Source organism: Pleurodeles waltl, chromosome 1_1 (assembly GCF_031143425.1).
Source record: "Pleurodeles waltl isolate 20211129_DDA chromosome 1_1, aPleWal1.hap1.20221129, whole genome shotgun sequence".
Lineage (NCBI taxonomy): Eukaryota > Metazoa > Chordata > Amphibia > Caudata > Salamandridae > Pleurodeles > Pleurodeles waltl.
Window position 1 is genome coordinate 463,482,738 of NC_090436.1, and position 19,833 is coordinate 463,502,570.

Here is a 19,833-nt window from a genome sequence, read left to right on the forward strand (position 1 = left end):
TTACCTTGTTGCAAAAGGCCAGTTGCTTTTAAATTATCTGGCAGCCCCTGGCAGCTAATGCAATTATATACGAGGCCCGGGGCACACCTAATTGCAAAGTAAAAGGGACGGGTATTTTTGCGGATCGTAAAACAAGGAGTATATGAATTGATGCTCACTCCTGTGGAGTGTTAATTTCTATAACCTCCTTGTCCTCTCAGGAGAGTGTGCACCACGTGAGGCTGGTGCACCGGGTGTCATCTGTCAATCACGGGCCGCACTCCTGAGGGAGAGGGGGCGTGATCCGGAACGAGTGAGCAGGCACATGTCACTCATGCCAGGGAAATACGCGGATCTCGTGCAGCCCGAGCTGAAAGGCAGCTGCAGGTTTTATCTTCATACTACACACTACTGACATTCTTCAGCGCGTTACTTCTGTTATTTTGTCAAGCTTATTTGTAAACACAACACATTACAGATGGTATAGTCCAACCCGACTGCTCCTAATATATTATTTAACTGCGAAGCCCTGCAGATATATTTCAGAAAAAAAACCTGAATAGCGATATTACACACAACATGACGAATGATTCTGAGTACCTCAGCGAACAGGTCCTCAGCGTGCTATTTTTATGTGTACCCTGTTCTTTGCTTTCTCTATCAAAAAGTGACAATTCAAACTGTGACATGTCTGTTCATTATGCGTGGAATTAGTGTGTGTGTTTTCCATTTCAAGCCACCGAACCGCCTCTATACCAATCCGATGTACTTTCAATGCACTGTCAGGGGCAGTAGCTGTTATAAATGCAATGGCGTAGCAAAAAGTCGAATCTGGCAGACCAGTGCAATCATGGATGATTAGGACGCTATCACAATAACATGCGTTCTATATATGCATGCTTCTGAGTCCCTCATGATCGCCATCTTTCGACTATTCAGTTGTGTCTGCATCACGCAGCCAACGTGCTTTCACGAGGGCGTAACTAATCATGGTTGACTCAAGGAGAACGGTCTCTGTTGTTTCATCAGGGGTGCAACTAGACTCCAACGTCAGGGGTAGGGCGGGGAGGGGAGGGCTAGTCCTTCAAGGGTGATTTGAGACATGCTCAAAGCCAGTATTAGACCACACTTTGACAAACCAAGTAAGTTTGATTTAAATGTTCTCATACATGCAAACAGCATTTGTGCATTCCTGTATCTTCTGCTTTGGCACATAAAAGCCAGAGCTATTGACTTTGACAATGCTTTTCCATGAGACAATGAGCACTATATGAGCTCAGACAGCCCCCACCAGGCCAGCGAGCATCAGTAGTCTGCAAGGTCATTGGTACCAGGTAAGTCCGGGGCCTGGTGTGCGTATCTGGCACACAGTAAAGAAAGAACTGAAGGCTGACTGGAAAGGTGTCTTTTCTTACTAAAAGCGATATAACAAGTATAATAAACAGTGCTTCCACGACACAAGAAGATGGGTGTAGGGGTTCTCCCAGACAGTACAAGAAAGTGTTTCCACAGACAATGAGAATTAGGCTGATATGAAATCCATTAACGGTGTTCAGTATGAACTGAGATAAAGAAAATTGTGGGAGGCCTCTATCTGCCTGCCAGAAAATGAGAGGGGTTCACCAGGAGCACAAACGGAAGGTGCATTCACTGAGCATAATAGCTGGGATATCTGATCACAGTGTCGAAACATGCATGTACTGGTGTGTATATAGCACAGACCTAGCTGTGGAGCAACAGAACATTGCACATTACAGGAGGTAATGTAAGGCAATACAAGATTGTATACACCAGGTCTATTTTTCGCATGCATTTATATTAGTATCTTACAGACTTACATTTTAGGCACAATGAGATGCCGAGATTTGCCCAGAACTACACAATTTTCAGTCGAGTGCCATGCTGGGTTAAAACCAAAGTCCCCAGATCAACACCTTAGCCAGTGGACCCACCTCCCTTTTTAGTAGATGTAATAAAAGATCCAAAAAAAGGTTATGAGTTCAGAATGTAGTTGAGAATGCTTAATGTGTTGGCCTTCATCAATCCTTGTGAACAATTCTTTTGATATTTTACCATAGGCCTTAGGCCGTGTTCCTCATGCTATCTAGAGAGAAGATTGAATACATATTATTTTGGTTTGTTGCTATATCAATGGACAGCACCTTGATTACACTGTCTCTTCCTTGAGGTTCCGGATTGTTTATCTGCAGATTGCAATGTTTAAGGTAATTGATATATTTAAAGACCAATGGTGGACACAATGTGGTTAACTGTGTAATATGGTCCAATGTTATCAACAAGGGGGGGTCTGATGTCATCATAAAAAACGAGGTCAAATGCTACATGGTTTGCAAATGCTTCCAGCACCTCAGGATGGCAGTATAAGACCATTGCCCACATGATGTGCATTTTTAATATTACATGGTAATTTTGAAGTAGATAGCTTGAAGGAGCAGTTTTCCTCAAATTGCAGCAAACAATGGGCAATAATGAGAATGTTTACCTGTTACAAATAATTTCTTAATAAAACAATTGGCTATGGTGAGGTCAACAAATGTATGCAATTCTGTAGACTACCAAGTTTACCACATAATTATGGATTTACTGAGATTTTCATACAATTTGCACAATTTGTGTATTTCCCTAAAAATGTTACTTGCTCAAACTGCTGAAAATAATACTGTCAGAGATTGTGCTACATAATTTTCATTTTTTTGTTGCATAATTTAGATAGCCTTGAGTATAATTTGGTCTTCAATGCTGCATAATCCTACTTTCCAGGATAATGTTAAATCTATGCAGAGTGGTTTGGGGACAATGAAAAGGACACAATCCCTATTTAAAAGGCAACCATTAAATGTTTTCCATATTTAACGGCTCCTTGTGACATATGTTTTTATACCACTGCCTATCTGCAGTGAAAGCACCAAAATGTGCTCTTGCCCTTAGCCACAGTTTCTTTCTCTCTCAATGAAAGAGGGTTGGACGAAGATTCTGAGATTTGGATGTGCGCATGCCGCATCATAAATTCATAATTGAAATTAGTGTTTGCTGACATGTTTGTAAAGGAGCTGAAGTTATACAAAAGAAGGTGTGTTCTTGTTATGGTGAGCATCAGCAGCACAATACAGTTCTGCTGGATAAAACTGAGACACATGTGGTTACACCAGATGAAGAACATGCAACAGACAGAGGGCCAGGGTGGAGGATTCAAAGACCCAACTTATGTTGCTCCCGAATTATATATAACACACATAAAACAACCATAAATGACCAATCTAAAACAAAAAACACCAAAAATAGTTTTTCCACATAACATTATCTTGGAGTAAAACACATTAAGGACGAAAACCCTCACACACCCTTAGGTTTCATGCTTCATCATCGTGTTTCTCCTGTTACCATGGCACATGTGGTAGTGGAGTGGGATAAAACTTTTCCATACCAACAGTGGAGGAACCACAATGCACCCTATAATTGAGGTTACTCCAATGTGAGCTGTATCTTAAGTAAAAATAAGAATGAAAAAGTGTGATTACAAGTGCTGTGATAGATAAGTTTGAATAAATAAGAGTGGCAGTAGCACTCACACTTTTATTCACTGACTAATTCACCCATATACACATCTCAGTGGATTTAGCATCACTCTAGCGATCTAAATGTAATCTTCATCCTGAACTGTACATATGAGGAATGGAAGTTTGCTCTTCAGCTATGTCTGTTAAAAATGGAAGATGAGCTTGCCCTGCTGCTATTTTCCGTGAGCAAAGGAAGTATGTTTGTTGATGTTAATGAGTACCTGTTCTGTTAGGAAAAAAAAAAGTACTTTTAGTATCCCCTTTGTAGTGAAGGTTACATTGCTGCTGTCCAAGCCATGCTTGTTCTGTAAGAGAGGAACGCTTGCTTTGTTGCCACCTCAGTTGCACCTCTTCTGTAGGTAAAGGAAGCTTGCCATTCTTGTGTCCTAGCTGTACCTGTTCAGTGAGAAAGGGAGATGCATTTGCACTACTGTTGGAGTTCTACCTATTTTCCAATGGAAGGAAGCTTTAACTAATACTAACATTTTGTACCTCTTCTATGTGTTTGGCAACACCTTGTCCTGTTTTGCTTGATGCACGATGTGCCAAGTACCTGTTGTTTGTACTAGGGCTGCTGCCAATGTCATGTTGCAAAACTTGAAACAAATGAATTGTCAATACTTGCTTTATACATGATTCTAGTAAAAGAGCGTTCTACCCAAAATATCAGAAGGGTTTTCGTTTGTTGTTCCATGTGAAACAGCATTTCAAAATTGACTGGTGGCCAATCAGACGTAAGTACCCAGAAGCTTTCAACAAGGCACAGAGGAAAAATGCACCAGATGTGGGTCATGTTCCATCCTACTATGGTGACAACTTTCCAGGTTTATCACCACTTGGCCCAACAAATTGAATTAAACGTAGCTGTTAGAAATGGGGTCTCTAGTTGGCAGAGGTATACACCCTTGTCCAAGTAGGGACCACAATCCTAGTCAGGGTAATTCACAAACAATCCAAATTATCCTGTACCCACCCTCTGGTAGCTCGGCACTGAGCCATCAGGCTTAACTTAGAGGGAAATGTGTAAAGTATTTGTGCAATAAGTCATACAGTAACACAGTGAAAACACCACAAAAATACACCAATATTTATCTGGTTAAAATAAGGTCAAAAGATAAAGACTCAATCAGCGCAAGTTGACATATCACTTCCTCAAGATTAAAAAGAGTCTTAAATCTTAGAAATCAACAGTTGTCTCTTGATTACACAGAGTCCCTGGTTTGCATAAAAAATAACACGCACAGAGACTGCAGAGGAGGAGATGCGTGGAAAAATAGGGTGTGAGTCGGATTTTCCGATGCGACACAAACTATGCATTGTTTCTTTCCACGATGCAAGGGGCTTATGTAGTTTTTCGGCGCGCAGTTTCGGTCCTCATTGCAATGTGGGGGATCTTTTTGACACTCAGGGACACTGTGGAGAAATTCTGGGTGCACTCAAAGAAGTCACAGGCCTTGCGCTGATCAGGCGGGGCAATTCATCGAATTTTCTGTCACACAGCAGGTGCTGCATTGATTTTCCACTCAGGGAATTGGCAGCGTCGTTCCAGTTCGGCTGTCGTCGAACCAGTAGGCCTGTGCATAGAATTTTCTGACGCAAGGCAGGTGCTGAATTGAATCTTCACTGAGGAAGTTGGGCTGCGTCGTTCCAGTTCGGCTATGCACTGATTTCTCAGTCACAAGCCAGCTGTGCATCAGTTCCGTCAGGCTGTGCCTGGATTTTCAGCGCACAAGGAGTTTCCTGAAGAGATGAAGTCCTTTTGGCCCTGAGACTTCAGTAAACAGGAGGCAAGCTCAATCCAAGCCCTTGTAGAGCACTTCTCAGCAAAGTCAGAGGGCAGCAGGGCAACAGCAGGGCAACAGTCCTCCTCAGCAAAGCAATCCAGATGAGTCCTTTGGGCAGCCAGGCGGTTCCTCTTGACAGGTTGCAGGTTCAGGTCCAGAAGTGTCTGAGTTGGTGGGGTCAGAGACCCAGTCTTTATACCCAAAAATGCTTTTGAAGCGGGGGAGACTTCAATGAGTGGTTTTGAAGTGCACAAGTTCCCCTTTCAGTACAGGTCTGTCTGCCAGGGTCCCAGTAGGGGGGTTGCCAGTCCATTGTGCGAGGGAAGGCCACCTGCCTTTGAAATGTAAGTGTCAGGCCCTCCACACTTCCAGCCGAGGAAGACCCATTCAGTATGCAGATAACTGCAGGTGTAACTGAGTGTCCTGTGTTTGTGGTTGTCTGGGTGAAATGTACAAGGAAGCTGTCAACCAGCCCAGCCCAGACATCGATTGGAGACAGGCTGTAAGGCACAGAGGGTTTTTAAGTGCAGAGAAATGCTCACTTTCTAAAAGTGGTATTTCTAAAATAGTAATATAAAATGCAGCCTCACCAGTCAGCAGGATTTTGTATTACCATTCTGGCAATACTAAATAAAACCTGGTTACCCCTTTCTGATCAGAATCTACCACTCAAACATTATATGAGGTTAGTCCTAATGCTATACTATGAAAGGAGCAGGCCTCACAGTAGTGGTAAACGAATTCAGGAGCTTTCCACTACCAGGACTTATAAAACACACATGTACATGCCCTGCCTTTGACCTACATAGCACCCTGCCTTAGGGGTTACCGAGGGCCTACCTTAGAGGTGACTTATATGGAGAAAAAGGGGAGTTTAAGGTTGTCAAGTACCTTTAAATGCCAAGTCGAAGTGGTAGTGAAACTGCACACAGGCCTTGCAATGGCATGCCTGAGACAAGGTTAAGGGGCTACTTAGGTGGGGGGCACAATCAGTGCTGCAGGCCCACTAGTAGTTTATTTACAGGCCCTAGGCACAAGTAGTGCACTTTACTAGGGATTTACAAGTAAATTAAATGTGCCAATTGGGTTTGAGCCAATGTTACCATGTTTTAGGGAGAGAGCACATGCACTTTAGCGTTGGTTAGCAGTGGTAAAGTCTCCAGAGTCCTAAAACCAGCAAAAATGAGGTCAGAAAAAGAAGAGGAGGAAGGCAAAAAGTTTGGAGGTGCCCATGCAGAGAGGCCATTTCCAACAATAGCATGTTTCCCTGTTTTCAGAGAGTCAACTGAGAACAGAGGAAGGCAAGTTTTATATGTAGTAGTTCAGACTTAGCAGCTGATAGTAGAAGCAATTTGGTTGCCACACAGGATTTGTTTGGCATTTAATTCCCCTTAGTGCTACATTGTCTGTGTTGGTGAGCGTTATCAGTTAAATCATTCTGCATCCCTTGGCTGACACAAAATTGTAGTCCTAATTCTATGATTATGAAATGTTCCGTTTTTTTGTTTCAAAGCCTTGTCACACCTACACACTATCTAAACTAAATTACAGAGCAAGTAGGAGGCAGAGGAGTAGAGTGACAGGCTGTGCTGCTCATGTGTGTATACGGACTGTAAAGATAACTGTGTGACATGATGTCATTGTCAAGCTGGCGCTGGTACCTTCTGAACGACTCACGCATCCTGGCGCTGGTACCTCCTGAACAACTCACAGGCAACATCAGTGCCAACAGCCTTAACTTACTTTCCTGCGAGTGTGGCACTGGCAGCAAGGAACATTTTATTTTGAGGACTGAGTCTGCCACCAATGGGACCATCTTCAGAGAATCCCTGTCCCCACTAATATCAGACAATGCCATCCACCAGTAACCCCCAAAACTAAATAAGAACCAGCTTACCCAAATTCCACCAACTTCACTTTGTATGTTCTTATTTTTTAGCTAATACTTTGAATTTTTAGAAGCAAAATCACAACCCCTCTAAATTCAGAATGCTGTTGGTAGAAATGTCCAAACTGCCCGATGATCAATGCAGATATGCAAAACCACTGAAGAAAAAAAAAAGAAAAGAAAAACTCTTTCTCCCATTTTTTTGCATTTATGTAGCACATACTATCCCTTGCATGGGTATCAAGCACTATATCATGGGTACTGGCAAACATTTGCCCAGGGGCCAATGCATTTGATCTGTGATGTGAATAAAGGCAATGGCAGCAGGGTGGCTGTCAGGCAAGAGAATCTGGCTGTGCGGTGGGTGTAGGCGAAGTCAAGCATATATATTTCTAGTGGCTGACTTGCAGAATGTGAAACCAAAGATCCTGGGCTTCCCCACTTTACCAAATTGTGTGATCCTAGGCAATTGTTTTAATTTACTGTGCCTCCTTTCACTTCATTATCACAAATAAGAGGACCTTGAAATAAATGAGTTAAGGATCTGCACTGTACAATACCTTCTCTTGTGTTAGATTCAATAATGTATAATGTTGTTCATTTGTAGTAGGAATCCAGGTCACCCAACAACTGTGCATAACAACTGACTTGCCTCTTTAGTTCACCATAGGCATTTTTGTCAGGGTGAGGGGAATAAATAATGATTCTAAATTCATGTTTGAAAGCTAATCACTTTTACCATAATCCTTCTCAGTGCACTGCTATAATCTGATGTACTCAGGTGCAAAGGTTCTGCATGTTAATTAAATATACTTGTTGAATTCTGAGGAAACCACCATATTTTTACATTTTTGCTGCAAAATGTCTTTAAAACTGAAGATGTTCCTAAAGTTTGGCAGCCGGGATTCCCTAGTTTCTTCCTTTCTTTAAAGGGAATTAACATTGAAATAAATGTATGGGTGTTTATTTCTTGTTAGTGCTGAGACGAATAAACAACTGCTGTTGATCAGAGGTCTACAAGTAAAGGTCAGGAGGGCCTACTTTGAGTAAGGTGACCAGACATCCCGGATTTCCCCGGACAGTCACTGTTTTCAGAGGAGTGTCCCGGTGTCCAGATGCTTTTGTTCATTCTAAATAAATGTCCCGGTTTTTGGGGTAAAGGTCAAGTCAATCTGTGAGCCTTTTCGTTAATTGTAAATAAATGTCCCGGTTTTTTGAACAAAGGTCAGGTCAACATTCGAGTCAGAAGCCAAAGATGTGTACTCCTTTCACATGCAGCTCTAGAGTCGTAAATAATTGAAGTAATTTATTGGTTTCTGCACATCTGCTGCTGCCTTTGCATGTGCATTTGTGTCTCACGTGCATATACTGTGAAGACCAGACTTAAAAGTGAGAATAAAGGCTTTAGTCCTACTTTTATGTCTGACCTGTCCCGGTTTTTCCTTTTCAAAATTTGGTCACCCTAACTTTGAGTATCAATGCACTATATGAAAACAATTATATTTCAAGACACTTAGGCTTTTTTTCTTCTGCTGTGCTCGAAAGTGTGTAGGGCATAACTCAAGTTGGCAACAAGGCAGAGATCGTCTTTCAAATGCAGATTCTCTCTCAGTGCAATGATATGAGACCAACATTGTTTTACCCGTAAAGCAGCAGTGACACATAAGACACATTGCCCTGAACAAGGAGAGCGCTCACCTTGGAGTTTGTGGTTTACGTTATTGTTATTCGCCAAAAAACCCTCGCTCCCCACTGGTAAGACACTTTGCAGCAGCTAGAGCTGAAAGTGTCTCATTTGGAGAAAATAAAACATTAATTCTCTCATTCTTGGGCCCATGCTTTTCTGGTTACAGGTATCCACCAAGCTGCAACCTGGGCTAAGACACACATGGTGGAGGGGTGAGAGGGTGTAAAGACCTTTTAGCCCAATGGCATTGCGCATCTGATACACATACATAATATGTTTCCTAAGCATCCTGCAGTACTTCCCCCAAAACCATAAAAGACATGTAACACCATAAACTTGCTCCTCAAGTCTTGCCATTCAAACCTGGTGGACAGGAAATAGCGTACGACTCAGTAAAAAACTGTTGCAACCCAAATGTATTTTGGAATATTCGATGCATGCACGCATCCGCCACCCATTTTCTAAAGTAAAAGAAGACGGGGCGATGCACAGTATTAAATCAGCATCTTTCTCAGTTCATTGAGAAAATAATTTGAAATAGATAAAATACTGCTTGAAAAGATGTTCTCCACGATCTTATAAGCATAACAACAAACCTGTCGTTTTAGGCTACGGTGAGGGATATAATGCACAATTTCAAGTCATATTGTGGTGGAAGCTTATCTGACTTTTAGGGCAGTTGTTACATCCAGAGAATGATCTGCCTGTGGAATTTCCTCACTCTACTAGAATTGTTTGCTGAAATTCCAGCAATAGATTCTTCTCCACTTTAGCACTTCTGCCAGAAATCATAGACTTTACCCTAAGACTAAGGCCCTGATTTAGATCCTGGCAGAGGGGGTTACTCCTCACAAATGTTACAGATATCCCGTCCACCGTATCAAGATCCCATGATCCCATTATATCCTATGGGGATCGTAATTCGGCAGATGGAATATCCGTCACCTTTGTGACGCAGTGCTGGGCAGTGACCCTCAACAGCGTAGAGAAGTTGAGCGGACCGAGAGCCAAATCAGGTGACAGGCATTGTAATAAATCACAATGCCTTTAGGCTCATATGTCAAAGCTCTCAATCATGGCTTGTTAACAGATTGTTGTTAATAACGGGCTGTGACTGAGAGCTCTGGAAGAGCAGCTCAAGGCAATGCAAGATTCTCATAGTGGCTGTCAGTGGGCCAAAAGGATATAATAAATACTAGAAATGTATTTACCGATTCATCATCCTCCTGTTGTCATCAGTGCGACGGCACGCATTAAGCCTTAGCCAACTCCTCTTTTCGAATCCCGAGGCTACTCTCATGCTGCAGAGCAGGGCCAGGATTGGCTGAAGTGGGCTGCCTTGATGCTCTTGCAGGCACTGTGTGCCTGCTCTCCACCGGTCTTAAACAGCTAGGTGGAGACGTTTAAAGTGTGCATTTCAGGCTGGTCATTGAAAAACAACTGGCCAAAGTGACATGCACACTTTAAACTAGAGTAAGCACCACTCTGCTGCTGCCAATCAGCAGCAATTACCCCACCCTAAAAACACTGCTCAGGCTTGGAGCAGTGAAAATTAATATGGTAATATGTTTCTAAATTTCCAGCAAGGTTTTCATCATCATCTTTGACAGTAAAATTATCATAACTCACTTTGTGTAAAATGTGACTTTCTGAAACGTAAATATGTTTGCAAACTTACTGTGTTGGCAGTGAATTCCATTATATCCTTCTTGACATTTACAAACATATCCTATGAACGTATCCCCTCGAAAAGCTTCACTAATTTCACATGTTCCACCATTATGGCATGGGTTAGGGATGCAGGGCCCTAAGGAAAAACAAGAAAATAACTTTGCTGAAACTTTTTAAAATAAGAGAAATTTGCAAGCGTAACATTCTTTGTATAACTTGCCCTTCTTTCTCTCCTCACACTTGATATCTTCAGCTACCAATGAATCAAAATAACCTGTATTTCGTTTTACTTTATTTCACAGATCTTGTCCAAGGCAAAGGTAATTGTTTTTAGTAACATTTTTTTCCTCTACTTCCACTTACCATCATAACTATGATAAATTATAAATTCACCTGCTAAAAAATACAATATCATGTCAACTACTTTACGGATTTTTTCATGTTATAGTTTCAAATGTAGTGTTATTGGAAAATTATAAACAATAGGCCAGGTGTATCAAGCAATTTTGCATTCGCAAACGGTGCAAATCGCAAAATTTGGCTGTTTGCAAATGCAAAAATGCCTTTCAAGATGTATGAAAGGCATTCGCTGTGCAATTTTAAGGAATTACAAAAATAGCGATTCCTTAAAATGGCACCCCAAATAGGAAATTGCAAACAGGGAATTCCTATTTGCGATTTCCAAAGCACATGTATCAAGCATCCCTTAGGGCATGTGTGTGGTTAACATGTCTGCAAAAAAAAAATTGGGGTGCATCAGAAGGGGCCTTAGGCCCCCCAGCACCCTGGGGTTTGCATTACCTAATTTGCGAATTCCTAAATGGAATTCGCAAATTGGGAAATGCAAAACCATTCGCACCTATGGGCCCACTGGCCCATAGGGATGAAAGGAGTCCCATTCCCTAACTGCGATTTGATAATAGCGATTGTGAATTTTAAGAAATCACTATTATCGATTCGCAAATTTCATACATCCCATTTTGGATTTCTTAAACAGCAATTTCTTAAAATTTGCTATTTAAGAAATGCAAACCGGGAGCTTAATACATTTGGCCCAATATTATTTAGAGGCAAAATGCGTGTTCTTTTCAAATGACAAAATGTGGTCACAACTTTCTTTTTTCAAATTTCTCACAAGTCTGCAGAATTGGTTGATCTTCCACGCGTGCTCACGCTAGTTAACAAATTACTAAATTGTTCAGTAAATCCAAATAGTTGACCTTATTACACATTTCAGCTCTGAAAAAGTCACGGCTGTCCAGCCACAATGTGGTGAAACGCATTGACTATCTGTAACAAAGTCGAAAAACAACATGCAGATGTAGCAAAAAAAATGTCAAACAAAGTGCAAAATGCATTAGAATAAATATATGCTGAATCTACCATAAAACAAACATCAGAAAAAAAAGTTTGGACAATATAATCACTTATCAATGAAATGACCTCTGATTACATTGGAATCATAAATATATATTCATTTAACCTAGTGTTTCTTCATTTAGAGTCATATGTTTCATCTTATATGGCTAAATCATTCAGGGCTAACAAGGTTTAATCATGGAGACTCATGTGTACTTCTGTCACTAATTGCCACCTCTTCTGATGCCCAGACCACATAGAGAATGAAGAGCTGATGCAGACCACATCCCTCCTTTGTTATCTCCAGACTACAATTAAATATGAGGACTTTGCATTGGTGGGATTCAAAACTAATTCTCGAGATTGATCTGGGCGGGCCAGCCACATAACACAAAATGCACAGGACAGGTTTCACACATATTTTGCTTAAACATACTGTTGTAGTGCTGCTTAATACAAGGATAAGCTAGAAGTACTGCTGGTTTACTTTTGGAATTCATGAACATGCCGAGTATCCTACAAGAGCAAGTCACACCTACTCATACACCAATCTTTGTGCATAGGTCCATAATGTTTTAAGCAGTAACATATCAGAAACAAAGATATTTGAGCAGGCAAGATGCATGCTCCTAGAGAGTCAGAACATTTAGCAGGAATGACTTATAGAATTAACGAGTTGTTAATGTCAAGTCATAACCAACAGAATTTTGTTTTGCACTATAACACCACTAGCTTTAGCTTCAGACACTCGCCAACTATGACATAAATTCAATAAAGGTTCCTGCCTCAAAGAATTAGCCAAGTTTGTCTGTCACACACAAAACCACAACTGGAGGAGCAGCCAGAGCACCGCTTTTACAAAGTCTAGTCTTAAATGTAATCAACTGATAGGTGTCACTCGCAATTAGTAGCGATGTGATGCAGATGTTTTCAAGTCTGGTTATTATGGGCGAGCGCAATGCGCTCCGTCCACAAAGTAATCTCTCTTTGGGTTTCAAACCACGCCCAGGTCACGTCAGTCTCTTTCATTGGTTCCTGGGCTTGCTCTTTAAAATCTGCTTGCTTTCATTTGCGAAAGGCATGCATACGTCATGCCTTTTCTGGTGTTTAGCCTGCATACACAGCACCGGTAAACTTCTAGAAACATATGACGCTCGGCGTTTTGAGCCTGATTTCTGGACTACTTTTTCTGTTAATTTTCCCAGCAGCTGCATTTTACATAGCGCGATCGCGCTGTGTGTTTTTTCTTTTAATTTGTGTGGCAAGAAAAATTTGGTTAAAAGCTTACAACGTAAATAGCTCCAACTCGAGCAAATGCGAGCCCTATTGCATTGAAAATGCTTGGCTCTTTTTGGCACATGTTCTCCAAATAATAGGGCCAGCTTCACAAAGAAATGTAAATTACTCGTTTAGTTCTCCTGGCTTACACCTGAAGTCGAGGAGTGTGCCAGTAATAAGTTAAGAGTATTTATATCTTATTTTTTTTATTGAATATTAAGTCAGAAGTAGTACAAGAGTAAGTTAAACCTCCTTATAGAAAAAATATTTGTAAACTGAGCAGATGGAAATTAGATGTCAAACTCCACAACAACATTTGGTAAATGAGTGGATGAGTACTGAAAAAACTACTTATTTTTCGATTTGCCAATAAGTGTGACACATTCTGCACAATACTGTACAAACAAAGGGGAATGCAGCAGGCTTATAAGGAACGCACCAATCCCTATAGGGTCCCAACTGTCCACAAAGGAGGAAAAAAGTGGTTAATTGTGATATCAATAGTGTGCAACTCAACCAAAGCTCCTGCTGCAGAAGAAGCTTAATGGGTAAGAAGAACCCTGATAATGAAAACTATAATAGCGGTGCACTACTCAATTAGCAATTATTTAGATAGAATATAAAGAAAGTCCAATTTTCCTATGGATGAAGATGAAACAAATCTTCTTTTTATTTCTTTCCAATTTCAAATAATTTTTTTCACAAAGATCCTGTTACAGCATTATAATGAAAGCCAACGCATTTCACCCTTCAACATAGGGCTTCTTCAGGGCTGTAACGTGACATGAAACAATAATACGAGACAAATAATACAAAAAATTGTAAAAGGAAAACAATAATACAAAGTACACCAACATCACCTTAATACATAATACAAACAGAACAACTTCATAAGACAAGACATAAAAGTGCGCAGACAAATATATGTGAATTTGTTTATGACAGTAGGCCAAAGAGTATATTGAAATTATCTAATATGCAGAGAGTATAGTGTAGTACAGAGAACTGGCATGGAAGTAGATACGAAACCAAGACATAAGAAATCAGTCGAAACCTAGGTGAAATGAAAGAAAAAGTGTGAAATGCTGGGGAAAGTGGCATCTTACTCAGTGTGAAAGTCAAAATAGTGCTAAAAAAATTATGTGATGGCAAATCTAAGAAAAAACGAGCATACCTATATAATGTCCGGTGGTCATAATTGGAATGTTCTTAGAAAATGTTAATAATGTGCCTAATAGGGAAAAAAAGGGGGAAAAAAGAAGGTAGAAATGATAAGGGCCATATGTACTTAATAATATAAAAACCATGAAAAAGTAATAAGTCCTAATAAATAAAACCTTGAAAAGTATTTTGCTCGTAATGTGCCTGTTAGCCAAGCAAATGTGATTACCACGACATAATAGTTGTCAAACAATAGATAAGATGAAACATCAGGAGATTCAAAAAGTACTTGCACCTCAGGTATCGGCAGAAGGACGGGCAAAAAAGATGTCTTTTCCCCGAAATTAGTTCAAAGTATCGAAGGGATAATGTCCGTGACCATTATTACGGTGAATGGTCAGACATGCCAAGAGAAATCCGGCAGCACCACGCCGGCCCCAGGTAACGAGTGTCGCCGTCATCCCCATTGTGGAACTTGTCTGGTTAGTAATCATTAGAACCCGTAAATCCGGGAACCGCAGGTATAGAGATGGAAGATGGACTAGAAAGTAGCGGCCATCTTGGAAGTACTAGAACTAAAAGTACTCGAACAAATGTCCCTGTTTTGTCCAGGAAGGAGTGAGTGTCACAAGATGAAAGTAGAGAGGACAGCGAGGTGGGGAAGGGGGCAATAACATATTAACATACTTATATAGATGGTCAATATACTTTTTTGAATCCGATAAGTTAAAGATAAAGGCCTGTTATTACATTTCCTTAGTAAGCATTTGAAATGCGCTGGTCACACACAAATCTTTACAAATCGTGAATCATATGCAACAGTATTTTTGGAAAACGAATAAAGTTATTGATAACAAATATTGACATCCACAATAGAAGAATAGGTAGATACCAAACAAATTGGTAATTCACTTAAATCTCAATTAATCCCACTTCATTGATTTGTTAGTGGCTTAATGTGGGATATTGTGAGTGGTAGTAGAAACCATTGATAACATATATGAAATAATGGTCGGGGAAGCAAATGATTTTCATGGAGTTTATGATCGCTATAACCCCATTGATAGGTCGTGTTGCTAGTTTAAGCAAAGTTACAAAAAGCAGCAATATTAAATGTTCCTATCATGATAACAACAGAATACCAAATGTTGTGCTATGTTCACATAATCACTGCAAAACCAAACCTAAACATGTGATTTGAACTACGGGAGAAATGGGAAAAGGGCACATTGTTATAAGAAGTAGTGGAATTCATGATCAGTGTTGTGGCCCAGCTCAACTGCTCGTAGGCGGCAGATCCAAGCTGCCTACCTTTGGCGCAATATTAGTTCTCTATTATCTCCTCTTGGATGAGGGGGAATGTGGTCTATCCCTGGGAACCAAATGTTCCCAGGGATAGACTTTTTTGATGGGGTTGATGAGGAAGCCGTCACTGGCTTCCTATTGGTCTACTAGTCCCTTGATGGCAACGGCTATATTTCCTGCAACTATGACACGTAATCGCTATTTGCTTCTTCTTTATATGCTGCATTTTGTAGACAATGCTTTAGCCTTGCCACGAGAACACCCTGATTGTGACCGTCTTTTTAAGATTAGGCCTGTCCTTGATCATTTTGTAGATCGGTTTTCAGAGGTCTATGTTCCAGGCAAAGAGATAAGTGTGGATGAGTCTTTGGTGCTTCAAGGGGAGTTTAGTTTTTAAGCAGTACTACATTCCTAGTAAGAGGGCACGGTATGGGATTAAATTGTATATGCTGTCAGAAAGCGCTACAGGATATGTATATAATTTCCAGGTCTACACTGGTAGGGGTTCCAGTATTGACCCTCCTAGTTGTAGCAAACAAATTGTGTGGGAACTTGGTAGACGACTGTTTACCAAAGATCACCATTTGTACGTAGATAATTTCTACACTGGAGTGCAGTTGTTCAAGGAGTTGTTTAGAGTGGACACTGTTGCTTGTGGCACAATCCGTTCTAACCGGAAAGGCTATCCAAGGGAGCTTGTCTGTAAAAAAAACTTGAGGGGACAGTGCAGGGCCTTGCGGAATAATGAGCTGCTAGCTCTGAAATTTTCAGACAGGACGGATGTGTACATGCTATCTACCATCCATGATGAGAGTACTTCCCCTGTGACTGTTTGGGGTCAGGTTGCGGAAGTGCGCAAACCTGCGTGCATTTTGGACTACAATAGGCAAATGGGTGGTGTTGATAGAGTAGATCAGAGGTTGGAACCTTACACTGCTCTTCGTAAGTCTTACGTGTGGTATAAAAAGTTGGCCCTACATTTATTTCATTTGGCAACTTTTAATGCTTTTATTGTGTTCAAGGATTGTTCACCCGAGTCAAGGATGACATTTGTTAAATTTCAGGAGTCAGTGATAGAGAGCCTTATTGTGGTGGAACAGGCAAGAGTTCCTAGAGTAGAAGTGGTGGAGGATGTGGCTAGATTGAAAGATTAGCACTTTCCAGATCACATTCCTCCCACTCCCACAAAAGACTTGCCCACAAAGAAATGTAGAGTATGTGCCCGGAGAGCAATCCGGAGGGAGAGCCGGGTGTACTGCCCCGATTGCCCTTCAAATCCTGGGCTGTGTGTGCCCGGCTGTTTTAGAAGTTACCACACCAAGAAAAAGTTTTGGGAAATACCCTGAGCGTAAACTGCCTATTTTATATTTTCATATGTTCAGTTTCACAGTTGGCATTACTATCATGTATTTAATTAGAGCTTTTGTGTTGGACGTTTTGTACTTATTTTATAATTAGTTAGTGGTTTATTTGTTGTTTATAAACAAAACAAAAGTGATGGCGGTGTACGTGGGGTGGCGCTTGGCTGGCGGTGTCAATGGGGTGGCGCTTGGCTGGCGGTGTCAATGGGGTGGCACTTGGCTGGGGGTGTGCTTGGGGTGGCACTTGGCTGGAGGTGTGTGTGGGGTGGCACTTGGCTGGAGGTGTGTGTGGGGTGGCGCTTGGCTGGCGGTATGGGTGGGGTGGCGCTTTGCTGGCGGTGTGCTTAGGGTGGCGCTTGGCTGGCGGTGTGCTTGGGGTGGCGCTTGGCTGGCAGTGTGCGTGGGGTGGCACTTGGCTGGCGGTGTGCGTGGGGTGGCGCTTGGCTGGCAGTCTGGGTGGGGTTGCGCTTGGCTGGCGGTATGGGTGGGGTGGCACTTGGCTGGGGGTGTGCTTGGGGTGGCACTTGGCTGGAGGTGTGTGTGGGGTGGCGCTTGGCTGGCGGTATGGGTGGGGTGGCGCTTTGCTGGCGGTGTGCTTAGGGTGGCGCTTGGCTGGCGGTGTGCTTGGGGTGGCGCTTGGCTGGCAGTGTGCGTGGGGTGGCACTTGGCTGGCGGTGTGCGTGGGGTGGCGCTTGGCTGGCAGTCTGGGTGGGGTGGCGCTTGGCTGGCGGTATGGGTGGGGTGGTGCTTGGCTGGCGGTGTGCTTGGGGTGGCGCTTGGCTGGCGGTGTACTTGGGGTGGCGCTTGGCTGGCGGTGCCAGCCAAACGCCATTCCACAAACTCATCAGCTGGTGTTATTGCTGTATCAGGCATGTGGGTGTATGAAAGTGATGGGCCCTTGAGTGGCGCTGTCTGTCGATGCAAGTGTTGTGATGTGCTGGGCCCGTGGCTGGCGGCGTGAATGGTCTTGTGCATGTCATGTATGAAAGGTGTGTGAATGGACTGTAAAGCGGTTGGTGCCTTGCGTGGCTTTACAGCTCACGAGCTGTGAGTCATTGGTTCAGTTTTTTGGCCTTTCAGTTTTTAACAGTGCATTTCACTTTTGTGAAATCTCTTGTTAATAAAATTTGATCTACTGAACCATCACTCACCCTTGTGCAAAATCCAACCAGTATGTGTGGTAAAAATAAAAAAACCTGCTCCACTGTAATCCGGCGTCGCAGCACACTTGTGACACGCTAGGTGTCTCAGGTGGGACCCCAATGATGAAGCATCCCACCAACTTGGTTGGTAGGTGAGGGGTCTTTTTCACGTAACCTAAGTGTGTTTCTTTTCACAGTTTTAGTGTTTGGCACATCACAGACGTATGTGGACACATCAAAATGATATATTACAAAACTACCTGTGTTTGGAGGGGGGCACCTACGTTTTTGGTCCTTCATCTAGGGAAACCTACCAAACCCATACATTTTTTAAAACTAGACACCCCAAGGAGTCCAGGGAGGTGTGGCTTGCATGGATCCCCCAACATGTTCTTACCCAGACTCCTCTGCAAACCTCAAAATTTGTTTAAAAAAGCATATTTTCCTGACTTTTCTCCGTACGATCACCGCTCCAGCACAACATTCCTATTCTCCAGCGTTCCCCTCAGTCTCCCAAGTAAAATGACACCTCACTTGTGTGTGTCCCCAAAGCAGAGTAAGCCTAAAGATGTATAAAATAAGAATATGTGCTTATCAACTTGCTGTGCTATCCCCATAATCTCTACAAGTTGGTGGCCTTTTTCTGTTGCAGGCCCACCCACACAAGTGAGGTATCATTTTTATCGGGAGAATTGGGGGAACGCTGGGTGGAAGGAAATTTGTGGCTCCTCTCAGTTTCCAGAACTTTCTGTCATCGAAATGGGAGGAAAAAGTGTTTTTTTAGCCAAATTCTGAGGTTTGCAAAGGATTCTGGGTAAAAGAACCTGGTGAGAGCCCCAGATGTCACCCCATCCTGGATTCCCCTAGGTCTCTAGTTTTAAAAAATGCACAGGTTTGGTAGGTTTCCCTAGGTGCCAGCTGAGGTAGAGGCCAAAATCCACAGGTAGGCACTTAGTAAAAAACACCTCTGTTTTCTGTCGAAAAATGTGATGTGCCCACGTTGTGTTTTGTGGCATTTCCTGTCGCGGGCGCTAGGCCTACCCACAAAAGTGAGGTATTATTTTTGTCGGGAGACTTGGGGGAACATAGAATAGCAAAACAAGTGTTATTGTCCCTTGTCTTTCTCTACATTTTTTCCTTCCAAATATAAGAGAGTGTGTAAAAAAGACTTCTATTTGAGAAATGCCCTGTATTTCCCATGCTAGTATGCGCACCCCGGAATGCAGAGATGTGCAAATAACCACTGCTCCTCAACACCTTATCTTGTGCCCATTTTGGAAACACAAAGGTTTTCTTGATAGCTATTTTTCACTCTTTATATTTCAGCAAATGAATTGCTGTATACCCGGTATAGAATGAAAACCCACTGCAGGGTGCAGCTCATTTATTGGCTCTGGGTACCTAGGGTTGTTGATGAACGTACAAGCCCTATATATCCCCGCAACCAGAAGAGTCCAGCAGACATAACAATATATTGCTTTCAAAAATCTGACATTGCAGAAAAAAGCTACAGAGTAAAACGTGGAGAACAACTGCTGTTTTTTTAACCTCAATTTCAACATTTTATTTCAGTTGTTATTTTCTGTAGGAAACCCTTGTAGGATCTACCCAAATTACCCATTGCTGAATTCAGAATTGTG

The 19,833-nt window shown here is 42.0% G+C and overlaps 1 protein-coding gene across 1 annotated transcript in view; it reads right to left on the bottom strand.

Moving 5' to 3' along the window:
- Nucleotides 1-19,833, bottom strand: part of EDIL3 (EGF like repeats and discoidin domains 3) — a 1,526,861-nt gene that overhangs the window by 822,452 nt on the left and 684,576 nt on the right. Inside the window, exon 5 of the mRNA XM_069224820.1 lies at nt 10,595-10,723. Coding sequence (XP_069080921.1) covers nt 10,595-10,723 — 129 coding nt within the window. The remainder of the gene's footprint in view (nt 1-10,594; nt 10,724-19,833) is intronic.